Source organism: Protopterus annectens, chromosome 3.part0 (assembly GCF_019279795.1).
Source record: "Protopterus annectens isolate FY-2018-M chromosome 3.part0, PAN1.0, whole genome shotgun sequence".
Classification (NCBI taxonomy): Eukaryota; Metazoa; Chordata; order Ceratodontiformes; family Protopteridae; genus Protopterus; species Protopterus annectens.
The window spans coordinates 898783859-898804453 of record NC_056731.1 but is presented as its reverse complement, the minus strand read 5'-3'; the positions used below and the strand labels follow the sequence as shown (position 1 = coordinate 898804453).

General features: G+C 41.2%; 1 protein-coding gene across 1 annotated transcript in view; it reads right to left on the bottom strand.

The window, feature by feature from the left end:
• The window catches only part of PRKDC (protein kinase, DNA-activated, catalytic subunit), a 4917417-nt gene that overhangs the window by 4775546 nt on the left and 121276 nt on the right, over nt 1–20595 (bottom strand). Inside the window, exon 4 of the mRNA XM_044065724.1 lies at nt 10150–10222. Coding sequence (XP_043921659.1) covers nt 10150–10222 — 73 coding nt within the window. The remainder of the gene's footprint in view (nt 1–10149; nt 10223–20595) is intronic.

The window sequence follows — 20595 nt, the reverse complement described above, 5'->3', positions numbered from 1 at the left end:
TCATGCCCCTGTCATTTATATGTATGTTCATGGTTATTGTGTTTAGATGACTGGCACAGTTTAAATATTGTCTGGTTGTACTATTAGTTACTGTACTAATAAGTTATAAGTAGTTCATTGGTTTTTTGTTTACATGTGACTCTAGTTACATATAATGCAAGTATTGTTGACTATAGGTTATTCTGATGAAGCTCTTCCACCTGAATAAGAGCGAAAGCTTAATCATCTATTCAGTGTCTGAGTTTTTATTTCCTTTCTACTAGCTCAGTATTAATTACTACGCCTAAAAGAAGTCTGAATTTATATAATTAAGATTCTTCTAGTGCACGGTGTTTATTTATTTATATATATATATATATATATATATATATATATATATATATATATATATATATATATATATCAAAAACGTTGATCACCAAAAACCTTGAAAATTATGTACGTAAAAAACAAACCCAGATGGATGAAATGTGATCAAGTATGATATCACTGTCAAAGTTCCAGATGACAAACTAGAAGATCCAAACAGAAAATGCAGCTGTCATAGACCAAAAATTTATTAAAGAACATCAAACGTTAGCGCTATCGCGGTTAACCCGCTTCTTCAGACGTTACAAATACAAAAGTCAATTAAGCATATTTATACAGATTTAAAATACGTAACTTCCCTAGCTTATCTATGTCACATCCTACAATTATGTAATGCAATTATCCAAGCTATCCAACATAAATATATAATACAATTATTTAATATATAAACTCATACTATCAAATAAATATACTTAAATAAATATAAGTTGATATATTAACATTCTCATAACATATACATATAATAAAATAAAACATTGTGAAGCATAATCTTAACGTCTTCTAAAACGAAGCATGTGTGAATAACTACAATATATATATATAACTACCTAAATAGCAGGATGCTAAAAAAGCTAGAAATGGTCTAAGCCCAAATTTGTGTGTAAAATACAAAATAATAAAGAAGGGTGCATAAATATTAAATCCTTGCATTAAAATGTGTAAGTGCACATGAAAATCTAAAGACTAATGTGTCAACTAGTAACATGACATAACATAATAATAAATAGGAAAAATTAAAAATTCTTAAAAATTATTGGCTGAATAGCCATCATAACTATACTGTTGTGAACGCCACAATTTATAAAGTTAAAAACAATATAGTAAAATAACATGACCAATAACTATAAGTATGTAATTTGTTATAAGGCTCAAATAATTGGTCTAGCTTTCAACACGGGTTTAAGGGGTACATTCTCATTGAGCCCCTTACCACGATGAGCTGCCAACCTGAGAATCCACTCTGTTTCACATAACTCAGTTGAATTGACCCTGTCTCCCCCCCTCATATTATTTGGATGTACATAGAGTACCTGAAACAGGAAACTATGTTGGTCGTTGCTGAGCATGTGTTTGGCTATTGCACTGCAAGCATCAGATCTTGCATAACAATATAAGTGGTCCCTAATCCGTTCCCTTAGGGATCTATTGGTCTTGCCAACGTAAAAGACAAAGCAGACTCGACAGTAAGCCACATATACCAGGTCCCTGGTGGTACAATCAGCATGGCATCTAATTTCCCATAGTTTACCATCGTTAGGATTCCTAAAGAACCTTGATGTATCTATGTTCTGGCATTGCGGACACGCCCCACATGTTTTAGTGCCTAAATCCAATGTACTGATGTTCATATTCCTATCCTTAGACAAATCAGGGAAACATAAACGTTGCCTAAGATTTCTTAAATTGTTATAAACATAGCGTGGGCAATTGCCCACAACCTGATGTGTCTTAACATCTGATGTTAGAATGTTCCAATTATCCATCAGTGCTTTCTGAACTAATGGTAAATCTCTGGCATAAGGGAGAACTACTGGTAACCGTACCATATCCCTAGTTGCTTCATTCTCTACTTTCCTAGATCCTTTTGCAGAATAATGTGGCTTACCTCTGCTAGACCTGAGCCTCACCACTTCATTACAAACTGAGTCTAAATCCTCCTGCTGATATCCCCTGCCATGAAATCTGTCCTTCAAGTGTTCAATTTCTTGATAAAATATTGTGTCATCTGAACAAAGACGAGATGACCTCAACGCCTGACCTTTGACTATATTCTTAAAAGTCCCTGAATGATGCATGCTGTCTGCTTTTGTAGTTGTAACGTCTGAAGAAGCGGGTTAACCGCGATAGCGCTAACGTCTGATGTTCTTTAATAAATTTTTGGTCTATGACAGCTGCATTTTCTGTTTGGATCTTCTAGTTTGTCATCTGGAACTTTGATAGTGATATCATACTTGATCACATTTCATCCATCTGGGTTTGTTTTTTACGTATATATATATATATATATATATATATATATATATATATATATATATATATACACACACATATATATATATATATATATATATATATATATACATATATATACATATATATATATATATATATATATATATATATATATATACACACACACACATATATATATATATATATATATATATATATATATATATATATATATATATACACACAGATACACACAGTTAAAAATTTTGTATAAAAAAATGAGACCGCAATAAATAATTTCAAAACTTTTCCCACCTTTACTGTGACCTATAACCTGTACAATTCAATTGAATTGAAAAACAAATCTGTTGGGGGAAAAATATAAAAAAAAACAAACAAACAAGTGTACAATAATGCTGGTTGCATAAGTGTGCTCACCCTTAAACTAACTTAATTATTATTTTTCTCCTTTTGTGGCTCTGGCCTTTTCTTTTTAAGGCCTTCTGACATCTGGGGCAAGAAAGACTGAGGATATGGCGTCGGTCATGCACTTAAGTACTACTACGTACCGACGTCAGCTCCGGGCGCCCATGACCGACGCCAGCCTAACACTTCGGTATTCGGGCCGACCGAGGACAGCAGACTACCCACAGGTTATGACTGCAGCAATGTGGATCCTCGAAAATCTACATTTATGGTAGGTACAAAACTGTACTTTTCTGCTCTCTGTGGATTGCATATTTCCAATGAAAACAATCATGATTATATAATAAATTGAAATTCACTCCTAAGAGTGAATTTCCGTTATAACTATCTGCTGGATATTTCTGATACAAATTCAAATAGCAAATTACTACCTTTTGCTAGATCTAACAATTGGAAAGAATCTTAAGACAATTTTTACTTTAAAAACTACTTGGATTACTTCCATTTTTCTTTCAAAAATGAACAAGAATTGACAAATTTACTTCCCATAGTATTACATCAAAAATGCATTCTAATTTAATGTCTTTTTTCAGATCATAGTGCCTTACTTGTAAGAATAGAAATAAATTAAAAAAACGTTAAATTTTAAAATTTTGTTATCCCCCAGGAACAAAAACAACAAACAACAACAACACCCCCAAACCAAAGAGGGGAAGGAGGGAGGGAAAATAGGACTGCAGCAATGTGGATCCTCGAACATCTACATTTATGGTAGGTACAAAACTGTACTATGTTCTTCGTCTCACATTGCTGCAGTCATAACCTATGGGTAGAATCCCAAAGCAAAGGAAAAAGGGAGGCTGGCAAACTAAAAAGCATTAGGGGCTGCTAACATGCCCTGTAAGACTGCAGTGGCAAACCCAGCCCTGGACTTGGAGAAAAGAGGGAGATGGTAATGTTTAGTAAAAGTATGAACTGAACTCCAAGTAGCTGCTTCCAAAATATCCTTAGTAGCTACACCCCTCAAAAAAGCAGTAGAAGTGGCAGTAGCCCTAGTGGAATGAGGTCTAATCCCAGCAGGAACATCCTTCCCATGATGAGAATAACAAAAGCAATACAATTACCAATCCACTTTGAAATAGTCTGCTTAGAAACAGCTTTCCCTTGTGAACCCAAAGCAAAAGAAACAAATAACTGTTGAGTCTGTCTGAACTCCTTAGTTCTGCTCAAATAATAACGTAATTGCCTGTGTATATCCAAAGAATGCAAGATTTTTTCCCCCTTATTTTGGGGATCAGCATAAAAGGTAGGCAAATGGATAGACTGGTTCAGGGCCACATTAGAAATCACTTTTGGCATGAAAGTAGGGTTAGTACGCAAAGAAACTCTATCCTTATGGAATATTAGAAAGGGTTCAACTGCCATGAGAGCCTGCAATTCAGATACCCTTCTAGCAGAAGTAATGGTCAACAAAAAGGCAGTCTTCCAAGACAAAAACTTCAATTCAGATGTAGCTGCAGGTTCAAAAGGAGGCAAAGTAAGCTTCTCCAACACAAAATTGAGATCCCAGGAAGGAGTAGGAGCTCTACGTGGGGGTCTTATATTTTTTGCCCCTCTAAGAAATTGCTTAAACAAAGGGTGAGAAAATAAAGGAGGGTCACAATCATAGTGAGCAGAAATAGCTGCAGCATGAACCTTCACAGAGGAAAATGACAAACCCTTGTCAGTAACTCAGTAAGGTACTGCAGTGCAAAACTCAAATTAGGTACCGAGACATCAAAGTCTTTTGTCGTGCTCCAAAGAAAAAATCTCTTCCATTTATCAGCATAAATTTTTCTAGTGCTGAGCCGCCTAGCTTCCAAAATGACATCTAAAACCTGTTGAGGAAGCTGAGAACCCACAGGCTCTAAAACAGAATACGCCAGGCCGATAGATGCAGGGACTGCACCCTGACATTGAGTAAATGACTGCTTGACTGGGACAACAAGTGAGGAAGCTGTGGCAAAGACCAAGGAGGCTCCCGAATTAAACTCCTCAGCAGAGGATACCAGTGCTGTCGTGGCCAATCTGGTGCTATTAAAATCATGCAAGGCTTGTCCCGCCTGACCTTCAAGAGAACCTTGGTAAGGAGAGGCAGAGGAGGAAAAGCATAGACGTGAAGGTTGTTCCAACTGAAAGATAGAGCATCCACTTTCCAAGCTTTTGGGTGAAACATCTTTGTGCAAAATTTTGGTAGTTGGAAATTTAGAGGAGAAGTGAACAGATCTATGTCTGGAGTTCCCCAAGCCACTGTCAACTGTTGAAATACCTGAGGATCCAATTTCCACTCGTGGGGATCCACAATTTGTCTGCTCAATACATCTGCTAGGGAGTTCTGTGCTCCTGGCAGAAACCGTGCTTGAACAGTGATGTGCAAACCCAGAGCAGTCTCCCACACTATCATAGCTTGTCTGCAAAGAGGGTAAGAATGGGTCCCCCCCCTGCTTGTTGATGTACCACATGCCTGTAGTGTTGTCTGTTTGTATCAACACCTGTCCTGGTTGAAGTAGGCCCTTGAAAGCCATCAGGGCAAACTGAACTGCTAACATCTCCTTCATGTTGATATGCAAATGCTGTAGTTTGGGAGGCCACGTGTCTTGAATCCATTTCCCATTGAAGTGTGCTCCCCAAGCCAGGTCTGAGGCATCCGTCGTTAAGATCTGACTCACCTCTGGTCGGGTCACAGAGAGTCCCTTGTTTAGGTGACATTCCTGTGCCCACCACAAGAATTCCTTCTGGATGCAAGGTATTATTGGAATGACAGTGTCCAAATCGTGGCAGTGTTGAGTCCATACACTTTTGAGATACCATTGTAGCTTCCGTGATATGCAGTTTGGCATTGGGAAGTATCAGAATGCAAGATGCCATGAACCCCAAGGCTTGAAGGACTGTCCTTGCAGTCAGCCTGGACAGTACTGATAATTGCTGGAAGTATAGATGAAGAGTTCTTTGTTTGTCCAGGGTCAGAAAAGCCATCTGAGAGGCTGTATTCAGTCTCACACCCAGAAAGCACATGTCCCGAGAGGGTACTAGACTGGACTTTGTTTCGTTCACAGAATACCCTAGGCACCTTAAAACTGCCATCACATACTGTAGCTGTTGAAGTAACTTGTCTTTGTCCTGAGCAAGAATCAGGCAATCGTCCAGATAAGGATAAATTTGTATTCCCCTCAGTCTTAAGAAAGCTATTACAGGAGCCAGAACCTTTGTGAACACCCTGGGCGCAGTAGATAAACCAAAGGGCAATGCAGAGAACTGATAATGAGAAGTGCCAGCCCGAAAACACAGGAATCTCCTGCAGCTGGGCCTGATAGGAATGTGAAGATAGGCCTCTTTGAGATCCAGAGTTATCATCCAGTGATCTTTGCCTAGCAGAGGCAGAAGTTGCTGTAATGTTAACATCTTGAACTTTGGAATGTCTAGGTATGTATTGAGAATGGACAAATCCAGAATTGGCCTCCAAGTGTTTCCTTTCTTTGGCACTAGGAATAGACGAGAATAAAACCCTAGGCCTTCTTCTGACGGAGGTACCACCTGGATTGCCCCCATCTGTAAAAGCAACTAAATTTGTTCCTGAGCCTCCAGCCTTTGCTGAGGAGGTACATCTGGCATGCCTTTGAAAGGGGGAAAAGTGTGAAAATAAAACTTGTAGCCTTGATTTATTATGTCCAACACCCATTTGTCCTGGGTGACCAAATGCCAATTTTGCTTGAAAAGTGCCAACTTTCCTCCTAGAGGAGCTGCCGGAAAGGAAGGATCTGGCAGCTGGAGATACAGGTCATTGGGTCTGTTTACAAAAAAACTGACCCCTGCCCTCACCAGAAGATTGTGCAGGAGAACTCCAAGTCCTAGGTCTGAAAGAACCCTGAGCGTGAGCCCTGCCCCTACCACGTCTAGACCTGCCCTTAGACTGAAAATCTGAAGAAGGGTAAGACCATCCTCTTGTAGGCCAATTCCTGCTAAACTTAGGGAGCTGCACTTGCAAAAATTCCTTAACTGTCTGCATAGACTTAGCTTTGTCTTCCATCTTTTTCAAAACTGACTCCACAGGGGAACCAAAAAGAACTTCAGATTGAAGGGGAGCATCCAAAATCCGAGCTTTAACATGCTCTGACAAATTTTGATCTTTAAGCCAGGCATGTCTACTTAATAACTGAACCAGTAGCAGCTACCCTGGAAGAAGCCTGAAGGGCATCGAAGCCACACTGCAGGGAATGTTTACCAACTTGATCTGAAGCATGAACCAAGTCCTGCAATTCCTTACACTCTATACCCTCAGATAAAGCATCTACCTTAGATTTCAATTGACCTAACAGAAAGTTCTGATACTTCAGCATATGGAATTGGCAATTTAAAGCCCTCATAGCTAACGTAGAAGAGGTGTACACTTTTTTACCCCACCTATCCAATGCTCTAGAATCTTTATCCAAAGGAACTGGATTCTTAACCACAGAAGCCCTGACACCCTTAGGCCCTTGGATAATAGTTTCCGGGTCAGCTCTAGGGCTCTTATACAAATATTTATGTGCCTCTGAACTCTGTAATACCTGTCTGGCTTGACAGGGCAGGGGTAAAGAATCAGGATTAAGGAAGCTTCAGAAAAACATCCTGAACAACATCTAAAACAGGGGAATTGCCAAAGGTCTACGTTGTGGCAAAACAAAATTCCTAAGCCTCTTACGAGAATCTGAAAAATCCTGACCTTCCCACTTGAAATGCTCCCTCATGGAATGCAAGGTTTCAGAAAAGGAAAAATCCTCTGGAGGTGAAGCAGAAGGACAGGAATCCTCTGCATCTGAATCAGAATAGGGAGGAAAATCCTGAATATCCTCAGCTGAGGACTCAGAGTAATCTGAGGAATGTTCCATTCCCTCTAAATCTGTCTCCACCCTAGGCCTCTTCTCTGGAGGGAGCATAGAACCCCTGATCAAAGTAATCAAATCCTCTGCCATTTTCAACATATGCTTTTTAGGAACAGAGCCCGGAGAACCAGGGCTGTGGCCCGTACCAGAAATACCAGGTCTAGCCTTAGCAGGGCCTTTAGTGACTGAAGTAGAAGGCCTAATAACCTTTTGTAAGGATGGAACCACAGAAACTTGAGAAGCACCCTCGGCCTGACCTAACTCCGGAGAGGCCAACTCCTGCAAAATTAAAGGTTCCCCCTGGGATTCAGCCGAGACCTCGGCTGAATCCACAGATTCAACCGTAGATTCCATAGAACCGGCGTCCGCAACGGACGGCTCATCCGGTTTAGACCTTAAGGATTTATCTTTTCGCTTTTATGGTAGCGGGCCGGAGGATCCGACGGCATGTTGTAGTTACACCGCCACCAAAACAAGCCTAGCACAGTCTAATCTGCGTTTAATGGTGCGCTTATTAAATCTAGTGCAAAAGCGACACCCGACTACGTCGTGTTCAGGCCCTAAGCAAGGACTACAGAGAGAATGATAGTCCCTATGAGGCATCTGTTTCCCACAAGAAATACAATTATTAACTTTTTCTGACATCCGGATTAACTGAGGCAAGAAAAGACAAAAATTTTCCCCAACGGGGTACTTAGCCCAACTTGGTCTTCGGTCTGAAACTCGAAAACTGAAAATTTCAGAACGCTGAACGGCACTTGCAAACGCTGCTTCTGCTTCGGACCACGCGGCAAGAAAGACTGAGGATATGGCGTCGGTCATGCGCTTAAGTACTACTACGTACTAACGCCAGCCCGGCGCCATGACCGACGCCAGCCTAACTCTTTGGTATTCGGGCCGACCGAGGACAGCGGACTACCCACAGGTTATGACTGCAGCAATGTGAGACGAAGAACATCCACCAAAGCCATCATAGTAATACCTGCAACTAAACAATCCAATGCAGCTTTTGAAACCAGTCGGCAGCATACTACACAAGACCAACCAAGTTTCAAAGTGGCCCTATGGTACTTTTGGGAAAAAAAAGTACGGACTGATGTCAAAATGGCAAAACATGCCCCACTGTTACAATGAACTACTAGAAGGAATGTAAAGAGCAACATTATTTTAACAACTCCTGCAGGAGTGAAAATATGAGCAAAGGGCAGCTACCCCACCATAAGAGTAATGCAGAAGAGGTGTGTAGCAAATTTCAGTCAAAAACCTCTAACAAACCTTACCCCTTTGCTCCCACAGCAACTCCAAGGTACATGTTCCACTCCATTCTCTTGTAACAGAACTAGGCTATCCAGAATTTATCACTGGGTGGATAACCAGTACATGACTGTGAATCATAAGCGCAATAGCTGGTGGGTAAGAACAGGCAAGCAACACCATGCTTAAAGGCTCTTTTTGTTAGCTATCCTTGACATTTCAGCTACACTTGTGCAATGCTCGATGATGATATGCAACCTGTCACACAGATTGAGAACTTGCATGCCTTTTAAACTACTACATGGGTGAAATAAAACTTCCGGACTATTCTGCCAGCCCCTATGGACAATTAAATGGCTGAATGTTACAGTCCACCTTCTCTTGGCACACTTTATGGCATCCAAATTCCTGCATAAATCTAAGTCTTTTTTGCTTCCCCAGAGCAACAGCACAATCAAAGCCATCTCTATTTTGTTTAAAGGGGAAAAAACTTGCCACCACCCAGGAGACCCAAATTCATTTAATGTCAAGTAACTGTTGGAGATGACAGGGAGGTAGAAGAGTGAAGGGGCTGTGCATGCTAACCTCTCTCAAGGGTAGGGGTGGAGCATGTGAACAGGGTCTATGAAGTAAAGCAATTTCTACAGCAGAGACCCGGAGAACTTGATTTTCTCATTCTAGGAAGCAGGGTCATTTGCTGGCTTACGCTACTTATAAAAGTGACAGCCCCATGTTACACCCACTGCACATCTTCCTGACAGGACACTCAACATGCATGCCCAAGATATTAGGGATATGTGGGGGGGCATTAGCTGCCTTTAAAGATGGCTTCTCTCAGGCAATAGCTGACCCAGTGAAGGTGAACGAATGTGCCAACTGGCTAAGAGGAGGCAAATGTTAACAGGCTGCAGGGATTTTAAAAATAGCTGTACAGTTTTCAATGCAATTCAATCCCTGGTAGCAGCTGTAAACTACCACCTAGAAGTAAAATTACCAATGCTTCATTTCAATGCTTTTGAATTGAATTAACTGCATACAGCCAAATCTACTCTGAAGGGCAATAGCAGATCTCAAAATCTTACTTTAGAGTGTCACCAGTATGTATCCTTTCTCAATAGTAGAATCCTTTATTCTTAGAGTCACATAATTGACTTCAAACCAAAAAAAACAATTTATCCATATACTGCAAAGTTTACAGCTTTACAACTGTTATCTATTAAGAATAATGAATACACATAGCACCTACCAATAAGAAGGTCCAAGATTGCAACCTTGCATTTTGCAGCTTTTTCTTTTAAGAGCACAGACAAGCAGGTTTCCTAGGGTGAAGCAAGCAAACATTAAAACATACTCTTAGTACTGCTTGCAAATACTATCTGATCAAAAATAAACTGCTTAAGGCACATTCATGCATTAGAAACTTGTTAGTCAGACAGTGCAATTACAATGCATTCAATTGAACAGCCTTGCAATGAATGATCCAATTAATATTTATAAGGCTATATGATCTCATATAGGGTAGAAACCCATTTCAATAAAATGATAAAACAGATGACTGACAATGTACTCCACTTCTAAACATAATTTTAATGCTTAACACTTATTTCTGTTCTGCAAGTAACCATTTGTGTAAATCCCAACCACTATTTTCCTGGATGTGAGATACAGGAGGGCAAGGCTAGCACAAATCACCAAAACTCTGAAGCATAGTACAGCCAAATTAATTGGTTTCATCTTAAATATTTTTGGGAGGGTGGGGTGAGGAATGATGGTTAAGTGGAATGCATAAGGACTTTAAGCAGTGATGCTTAAGAGCGATACTGAGGTTTTCATCTCCTGTTCTGCATTTTAACTTGTATTCAGCTAGTGACAATATGCAAATGACGACACAAAACCTAATAAGTGAGAAACAGTTCAAGGAAACCCTCAAGAGTGATGTGCAAGTGTATAGTGAAGGTGATGCAATAATGGAGCTGGTCAGCGAGGAGGAGGGAGGAAGAGGAGGAAGAAGAACAAGAATATAATAGATGACCCAAATTCACCTAGGGGTTAGAACACTTAAGCAGCTGGCACAGAAGGGGTGGTTAAGTGACTTGGCCGCCTCATGAGAATGGGCTATATTTGTTAGTTTACCAGGATGGATAAACGTGCCTCCACTAAGCAGTGTACCATATACTGCAGACTAGTAAAACTGGAAGCATGCATGTGCTCCATGGAAAAAAACATTTGCAGAAGTTACAACTGAGGCAAAGGAAAGGTGTTAGGAGTGCAATTTTTAAGTCTCAACTACCACTCTCTCCTCCTGAGAAATCAAATAGGCTCCCACCCTTAGGGTGATGACTAGGTTAACACAGTGGCAAAGGAGAAATGTTGATAGTCACTATAGGAGGGGAGAACAAAAGCAAAATTAAGAGGTGCTACATGAAAACAATACATCATTGGGGGCAGGCAGGTGGTACAGGAATGCAAACAATGGATGGCAACAGTAATAGGTGCAGATTCAAGTATGAGAGGCAAATGGGTGGAAAAATTGAAGTCTAGCACAAGAAAATATTTTACGAGGACAGTCAGACATTGAAGTGTCACAGAAGTGCAGTGCAATACCAAGGGAACCCCAAACATTGATAACCAAGCTGAAAAAAGTGCCATAGCCAACTGTGCGAGGTCAAGTTTTCAGACTGCAATAGCAACACTACAAGTTGGACGTGACTTGAGAGACAGACCCAGAAATACAGAGGTAGAATAAGCAGTTAAGTAATCTGCTTTCCTAGGGGAAATTGTTGGGCTTGTCACTGCAGAAGAATCCACAAGTGGAGGCCAATTCCTAGTCCTGAACATTCCAAGAGCATTAGGTGTAGCACATGCCACTGCTGACATGTTGGCACATACTGGGGTATGCTTAACACAACATGCCCAACAGCCAAGATCAACAATACATCAGAAAAAGCAAAATGCACTGAAAAATGATGCAGGTTGAGAAATTATACAGAAAAAAAGTACAGTTGTGTAAGAACTTACCATTAAAGCAGATGTTCAAATAGATCACTTCTGCAGTATTCATAGGTGTTTACTAGGCCGACCACAAAGGCCTTATTAAGCCTAGCCATGTATCCCAAATCTCTGACAAGTTCTGATGGGAGATGAACCATTTACAGGTCACCTGTGTCCATTAGAGACATAGGTGCCAAACCAGGGATGAATTTCTGGTTTCCCATCCAATTGTCCAAGTTGCACTTGAATTGGGTTAGGGAGGAATTCTGCTTTACATGGATAGGGGAACCTGTTCCGTAGACGAGGTAGTCTCTGGGATACATACCTCTTTCTCCAGCATGTCCTTTTTATATCACAGGCAAGGTTTAAGTCTTCAGAATGGGTAATTCTGGTGCTATTTTGTGGATATGCAGAAGGTCCATCAGAGTGGGGTTTGACAATGCCCTGTATGTCAGGCATATCTCCCCTCAAAATGCCGTAGGATACAGAATACAGGGGATAGGGCTTTGACATGGGCTGCACAGGACTTATTACTTATGCCCTGTATTGTTTTAGTAAGGAACCTCTGTGGACATTCCAATTGTTGGATATGCCTGGTTAGGTACATACCAAAGGGAATACTACACTCAATGACAGGTCTGATGAATGCCAAATACAGTGGAACAATGACTTCCTTGGACTTACATGCCATACCTTAATTTATAAGGTTACACAACATAGAATAATTTCTCCACTGTAGAAACATGATGATCAAAGGTTAGATTACTATCCATGTGTGTCCCAAAGTCCCCGACTACTGGATCAACTCAAAGGGGTGTGTTGTCAATATGATAGTTACCAGTGATGGATGCCTTCCTAAAGACTACTATTATGCATTTCTTGGCATTTAGTTTTGCAATAATTGCTGACTTATGAGCCAATTCCCAGAGCTTTTAAGGAGAAGTGGTGAAGGTCTGAGGTGCAGACATGCAGTCCTCTAAGCACTGAAAAATGGTTCTGGCAAAACCTGTTCAGGCTCTGAAAATGCTTCTATTCTGCAATGTTTAGTGAAAAAGAGAGGACCAAGTAGCAGACTCCAAGATAGTTTTAGAGTCCAGACCCTTGAAAAGAGATCCAAAAGAAGGTACTGCTCTTGTAGAATATGCTTTGACCTGACAATGGGAAGACTTTTAAGGGAAGAGACTGCAAAAAGAAAGAAGAAATAGAACTGCAGCTAATTTTCTGTTTAGAAAATGGAAGACCTACCTTTTCCCCATTTTCTGAGGAAACATTTGGGAAGAATTAGTTGCTCTCAAACATCTAGTAAATGAAGGATTCTCCCCCTTTATTAAAAGGCTTGGGAAAAATTCAGGTAGATGGATAAACTCATTTAGTAGACATTTCACTGAATTTTGTACACAAGAATTAATCCCAAAGGTTGCCCTATCTCTACGGAAAACTAAGAATGAGGGAGTACACTATTAAAGCATACAACTCAAACTCTTTTGGCAAATGGAAAGCAGCATTACAAGTGCCCTTAAAAAGTACATTTAAGGAAGCAGAAGCTGGTTTAACGGATGGAAGATTTAGCTTTTCAAGCACAATTTTAGTCCCTATGAAAAGTGTATTTGCTGTGGGGTCCCAATATGGAGGATGCCTTGAAGAAACTGTTTGACCTCAAAGTTAAAACAAAAAAAAAAGATTTGGGTAGGCAGAAACTGCTGAAAAACACACCTGCTAGAGGTGTACACTACATTTGAGTTGAGCAGCTCACAAATTTGGAGGACTAAGGGGACCCTTGCTTGATGAGTCTTCTCCTTTGTTACAGCATCATGCAGAAAATCGCTCACTTAGAATAAGATTTTCTTGCTGCAGGCTTGCTTGGGTTCTTTATTGCCTGTAGCACATCCTCAGAGTAACAATCTCCTGACAGGAATTAGAAACCCACCATCCAGGCCCAGACGCTCATTTTTCTCAGGTCTGAATAAACGAGACTGACATTTTGTTGTGTGCGCAAGTCCACTCTGTGGGTAACTTCTGGTGATTACCTTTGTCCAAGTGAAAAAAGAGAGGACCAAAACTGTCTGAGCCTAAAGGAAGGTCCACAATAGTACTTTCAAATCATCTTTCTGAATCATCAAAAGGACCTTTAGAATGAGAAGGAAAACATAAAAGAATTTCCCTTACCAATGAAAGGAGAAGGCATCAGTCATTTAAAGCTTCCTTGTATGGAGTTCTGGTGCAAACAGTCTGAGTTATTGTTCAAAGTGGAGGCAAATGCAAAGAGCTCTATCTGGGGAGCTCCCCACTGATGGGCAATCTGAAGGAACACCTCTCTGCGGCTCAACGCCTCTATGCTGCTCAACACCCATTTGTGAGCGATTGCCTTGGATCTGCTCATGTAGTCTGTCAAGGAATTCCGTTCCAAGGGGATATAAACAGCTTAGAAAGTAAAAACTGCGATGTATTACAATATCCCAAGCCATCAATGCAAGCCTATAAAAGGTGACCAGCCTTTAACGCTCCCCCCACTTGTTAATGCACCATGACTGTGTCACTGGTCTGTTAATATATGAAGAGTCCCTGGAGTCCAAAGGTGAAAAGTCTAGATGGCAAATATCAGGGCTTTTACCTCTTTCATATTAAATGCTTGTTCCTGTCTTGTTTGGCCCAGGGTCACTGCACTTCAAAGCTATTAGACAAAAGCCCCCCCCCCCCAACACAAATACACACAAGGTCAAAGGCATCTACTGAGACCTTCTGATTGCAGGAAGAATAGGAAAGGAGACCCTTGGATCGATTCTTATCTGGATGCCCCATTACAAACTCCTTCCTTCCAAATTTCACTTTTGCCTTTTGTGAAGAGACAGCATGGCAGTGTTGTGCTTAACTGAATTTAAGTACCATTGACTTTTTCTCATATGACATCTGGCAAAAGGACCCATTTGGATCATGGATGTCATGAACCCCAGGACTCTGACAATCTCATTTGCGGAGGTTATATGTAGCTGCATGAAGGATGGAAGTAGACCGCAAAGAACTGGATTTTTTTCCTAAAGGAAGAAAGGCTATAACTTTGGAAGCATTCAGAAGACATCCAAGAAATGCCAAAGAGCTAGAGGGCTGTAGATTGGATTTCTTGACGTTTGGAGTAAACCTTAGTTAAGAAAGAGGTTGGTTGTGACCTGCAAGTAATGGAGACTCTTTTATAGGTTCATAGGTTGGTATTGGGCTATGTGCCTGAAGGCATATATTAGCCCAGCCACGTTGTGCAGTATTCACCACCCCTTTAGTAGTTCCCTAGACCCTTGTACTAGCAGCTAGTACCCTTGGCCCCTATCTAGTAGTGCTGTTGGTGTGATCCCCGGTGTGAACTTTGTTACCCAGCAACTCAAGGTTCCTCTTGAAGAGTAATAGTGAGAGGCTCTGTCTTATGTAGATCGGGACCCTGTTCCATAGTAAGGGAAGTCTCTGCGAAGAGAATCTATCCCTCCAGCATGTTCTATTCATTGTTGTGTTGAGGTTTATATCCCTAGAGCGTGTAGCTCCAGTAGGTTTGGTTTTGCTAAGATGGAGCATGTTCAACAATTCTGGGTTGGACATGGCTCTGTACGTTAGACAGAGATCGCCTCCAAGAAAGCGGTATGCAACAGAGAACAGTCTTAGCTTTTTCAATTGTGCTGCATAGGGCAACTGTTTGAGGCCAGTAATCCTCTTGGTTAGGTACTTCTGTGGTCTCTCCAGCTGCTGGAGATGTCTAGCCAGGTACATTCCAATTGGTGCATTGTACTCAATAATGGGTCTGATGAGGGAAGAGTAGAAGGTACCATTACATCCTTAGATCTTGATGCGAACCCTTTCGTGATCAGATGGGTCACATAGAAGGATTTTCCAACCACTTTGGCAACATGGTTATCAAAGGAAAGCTGACCATCTACTTGGATCTCTAGATCCCTTATTTCTTCTTCAGATTTCAGGGGATTACCTCCTATGTTGTAGTTTGCGGGTACTCTGTTTTTTCCAAAGGGGATTACTATGCATTTTTTTGCATTTAGCTCGAGACCATGGCTTTGACACCATGCATCAGTCTCATTTAGGCCTTTCTGAATCTAAATGGCTGGCCTGAATGAGAAAATCGTCCAAATAAAATTAAACATGGATTCTTTGAAGCCTGCAGAAGATTAAGATAGGCACTTTGTAAAAATTCTTTGTTCAGTGGGAAGTCCAAAAGTGGAAGCAGTAAACAGAGTAATATTCCAATGCACAGAATCTTAAGAATTTGCTATAGTCTGGCTGGATAAGGATATGTAGATAGGCATCCTTTAAATCCAAGGTAACAAAAACAAACTGGAGAAACATTAAAAAGTTTAGAGTCAGCATCTCAAATTTTGATACTCAAGTGTTGGCTCAGTAATGGTCCCCATGCTCCTGGTTTTCTTGGGACATAAAGCCTAGAGTAGAACTCTTCCTTTTAGGTGGGAAGTAAGCTTAAGCTCTACAATCTTAAAATTCTGTCTGACCTGTTCCTTTGTAAGAACTAGATGTTGATCTGAGGGGACACGAGAAATTCTTAAAGGTCTTGGTGGGGAATTTTACTCTTGTCTGTACCCATTTTTATCTTGTTCAAACCCAAAGTGGTGCATGTTACTCTTCTCAAAAAGTGAAGGCAGTGATAGAGTCTGGCTGATAGACTGAAAAAAGAGAAAGGCTGAAATGGATGAAGGAAGCAAATAGTCCGATACTACATCAGTTGACAAGAATCACTTAGAGAGTCTTTGAAACATTTTTTTCTTGCCAGTTATTTAGAGTATGCATCTATCCCTTCTGTTGAGAAGATTTTTGCGTTTTGTGGGAAAAGGGGCTAGATCTGAAGAGGGTATTTCCTCTAGTTTAGAGCATAGGAACAGAAGAAAATGTTCCACTTTCTTCTGTTTATCTTAATATTTCAATATTTTAGCACAAGATCTAAACAAGTTATCCTTATGTAAAGTATGCAAAAGTTAAGACTGATCCTGTAGAAACTGCTCTAGTGGAAACATCATAGCCACATTTGATAGAAAACCTTAAAAAGTACAGTTTTGTACCTACCATAAATGTAGATGTTAGAGGATCTCCATTGCTGCAGTCCTTACATATGGGTACTCCGCTGTCCACAATCGGCCCGAATACCAAAGGGCTAGAACCGGCATCGGTCATCGGCGCCCGAGACTGACGTCAGTACGTGCCAGTACAAATGCGCATGACCGACGCCATAACCTCAGTCTTTCTTGCCTCAGACGTCAGAATGCAAAAAACACCACCCAAACCCCAACCTAAAAAGAAAAGGGGGGAAGGAGGGAGGGAAAATTGGACTGCAGCAATGGAGATCCTCGAACATCTACATTTATGGTAGGTACAAAACTGTACTATGTTCTTCGTCTCCCATTGCTGCAGTCCTTACATATGGGTAGAATCCCAGAGCAACGGAAAAAAGGGAGGCTGGCTAACTAAATAGCAGTAGGAGCTGCTAACATGCCCTGTAAGATTGCAGTGGCAAACCCAGCCCTAGACCTAGAATAAAGAGGTAAATGATAATGCTTTGTAAAGGTATGTACAGAACTCCAAGTAGCTGCCTCTAGAATGTCTTTAGTAGCTACCCCTCTCAAAAAAGCAGTAGAGGTGGCAGTAGCCCTAGTAGAATGAGGCCTGATCCCAACTGGAACCTCCTTTCCATGATGAGAGTAACAAAAGCAATACAATGGCCAATCCACTTGAAATAGTTTGTTTCGAGACAGCTTTCCCTCGTGAAGTCAAAGCAAACGAAACAAATAATTGTTGAGATCTTCTGAACTCTTTGGTTCTGAACAAATAATACCTTAACTGCCTATGTACATCCAAAGAATGCAAAACTTTTTCCCCTTCATTTTGGGGTCAGCATAAAAAGTAGGCAAATGTATAGATTGGTTCAATGCCACATTAGAAATCACTTTAGGCAGAAAAGTAGGATTAGTACGCAAGGAAACTCTGTCCTTGTGAAAAATCAGAAAAGGTTCCACTGCCATGAGGGCCTGTAATTCAGATACCCTTCTAGCAGAAGTAACAGCCAATAAAAAAACAGTCTTCCAAGACAACAACTTCAATTCAGCTGTAGCTGCAGGTTCAAAAGGAGGCAGAGTCAGCTTTTCCAAAACAAAATTAAGATCCCAGGTAGGAGTAGGAGCCCTCCGTGGGGGTCTTATATTCTTTGCCCCTCTAAGAAACTGTTTAACCAATGGATGTGAAAATAAAGGAGGGTCACAATCATAGTGAGCAGAAATAGCTGCAGCATGCACTTTTATAGAAGAGAAGGACAAACCCTTGTCCAATAAAATAGTCAAATATTGCAATGTACAACTTAAATTAGGCAATTTGACATCAAAGCCTTTATCTGAACTCCAAAGAAAAATCTCTTCCATTTATCAGCATAAACTTTTCGAGTACTAGGATGCCTGGCTTCTAAAATAACATCCAAAACTTGTTGAGGGAGCTGAAGGCCCTCCTTCTCTAAAACAGAATGCCAGGCTGTCAGGTGTAGGGATTGCACCCTGACATTGAGAAATTGATTGTTTTCCTGAGACAATAAGTGAGGAATCTGTGGTAATGGCCAAGGTGTTCCATGAATTAAGCTCCTCAACAGAGGGTACCAATGCTGACGAGGCCAATCCGGTGCTATAAGGATCATGCAAGGCTTGTCCCTCCTGACTTTCAACAGCACCTTTGGAAGAAGAGGCAAAGGAGGAAAAGCATACACGTGAAGGTTGTTCCAACTGAAGGATAGTGCATCTATTTTCCAGGCTTTTGGATGAAACAGCCTTGTGCAAAACAGTGGCAGTTGGAAATTCAGAGGAGAAGCAAACAGATTTATGTCTGGAGTTCCCCAAGCCCTGGTCAACTGAAGAAATACCTGAGGGTCCAATTTCCATTCGTGAGGATCCACAATCTGTCTGCTCAGAACATCTGCTAACGAATTTTGTGCTCCTGGCAGAAACTGTGCTCGAAGAGTGATGTGCAGATTCAAAGCAGTTTCCCATAACAGCATTGCTTGTCTGCAAAGAGGGTAAGAATGAGTTCCCCCCTGCTTGTTGATGTACCACATGACAGTTGTGTTGTCTGTTCGAATCAACACCAGTCCTGGTTGAAGTAGGCTCTTGAATCCTTCCAAAGCAAATTGAACTGCCAGCATCTCTTTCATGTTGATATGCAAGTGAAGTAGCTCTGGGGGCCAAAGGTCTAGAATCCATTTTCCTCTGAAATGAGCTCCCCAGGCTGACTCCGAGGCATCTGTCGTTAATATCTGACTTGCCTCTGGTTGGGTCACAGAGAGCCCCTTGTTTAGGTGACATTCCTGAGCCCACCACAGAAATTCTTTCTGAATGCAAGGTAGAATCCGAATGACAGTGTCCAAATCGTGGCTGTGTTGAGTCCAAACGCTTTTGAGATACCATTGTAGCTTCCTCATATGCAGTTTGGCATTGGGAAGTACTAGAATGCAAGATGCCATGAACCCCAAGGCTTGAAGGACTGTCCTTGCAGTCAGCCTGGACATTACTGATAGCTGTTGGAAGTATAGATGAAGATTTCTTTGCTTGTCCGGGGTAAGAAATGCCATCTGAGCAGCTGTATTCAGTCTTACACCCAGAAAACTGATCTCTTGTGAGGGTACTAGACTGGACTTTATTTCGTTCACAGAATACCTTAGGCAACTTAAAACTGTCATTACATACTGCAGATGTTGACGAAGTTCGTGCTTGCCTTGAGCCAGAATCAAACAGTCGTCCAGATAAGGATAAATTTGAATTCCTGTTAGTCTGAGAAAAGCTATTACTGGAGCCAGGACTTTTGTGAATACCCTGGGCGCAGTAGACAAGCCAAAGGGCAATGCAGAGAACTGATAATGCAAATTCCCATTCCGAAATCTCAGGAATTTTCTGCAACTGGGCCTGATAGGAATGTGAAGATAGGCCTCTTTGAGATCCAGAGTCACCATCCAGTGATCTTTGCCCAGCATAGGTAACAGCTGTTGCAGTGTTAACATCTTGAATTTTGGAATTTCCAGAAAGGTGTTTAGAATGGACAAATCCAGAATTGGCCTCCAAGTATTTCCTTTCTTTGGCACTAAGAAAAGACGGGAATAAAACCCTGTGCCTCTTTCTGCAGAACGTACTTCCTGTATTGCTCCCAACTGAAGCAGTGAAGAGATTTGTGCCTGTGCTTCCAGTCTTGCTGATGAGGCACATCCGGCATACCTTTGAAAGGAGGGAATGTGTGAAAATAAAATTTGTAGCCTCGATTTATTATGTACAATACCCATTTGTCTTGTGTAACCAAATGCCAATTCCTTTTGAAAAGTCCCAGTTTTCCTCCTAGAGGAGCTGCCAGCAAGGCAGAGTCCAGCAGCTGAAGACAAAGGTCATTGGGTCTGTTTCCGAAAGGACTGACCCCTGCCCTCCCCAGCAGAAGGGGTAGAAGAACTCAAAGACCTAGAAGTAACAGGGCCCTGAGAGGAAGCCCTACCTCTACCTCGCCTTGACCTGCCCCTAGGTTGATAATCCGAAGAGGGGAAAGACCATCCCTTAGCAGGCCAATTCCTACTGAACTTAGGGGGCTGAACCTGTAAAAAATCCTTAACTGTCTGCATAGACTTAGCTTTTTCCTCCATTTTTTTCAAAACTGATTCTACTGGAGGGCCAAAAAGAACATCAGA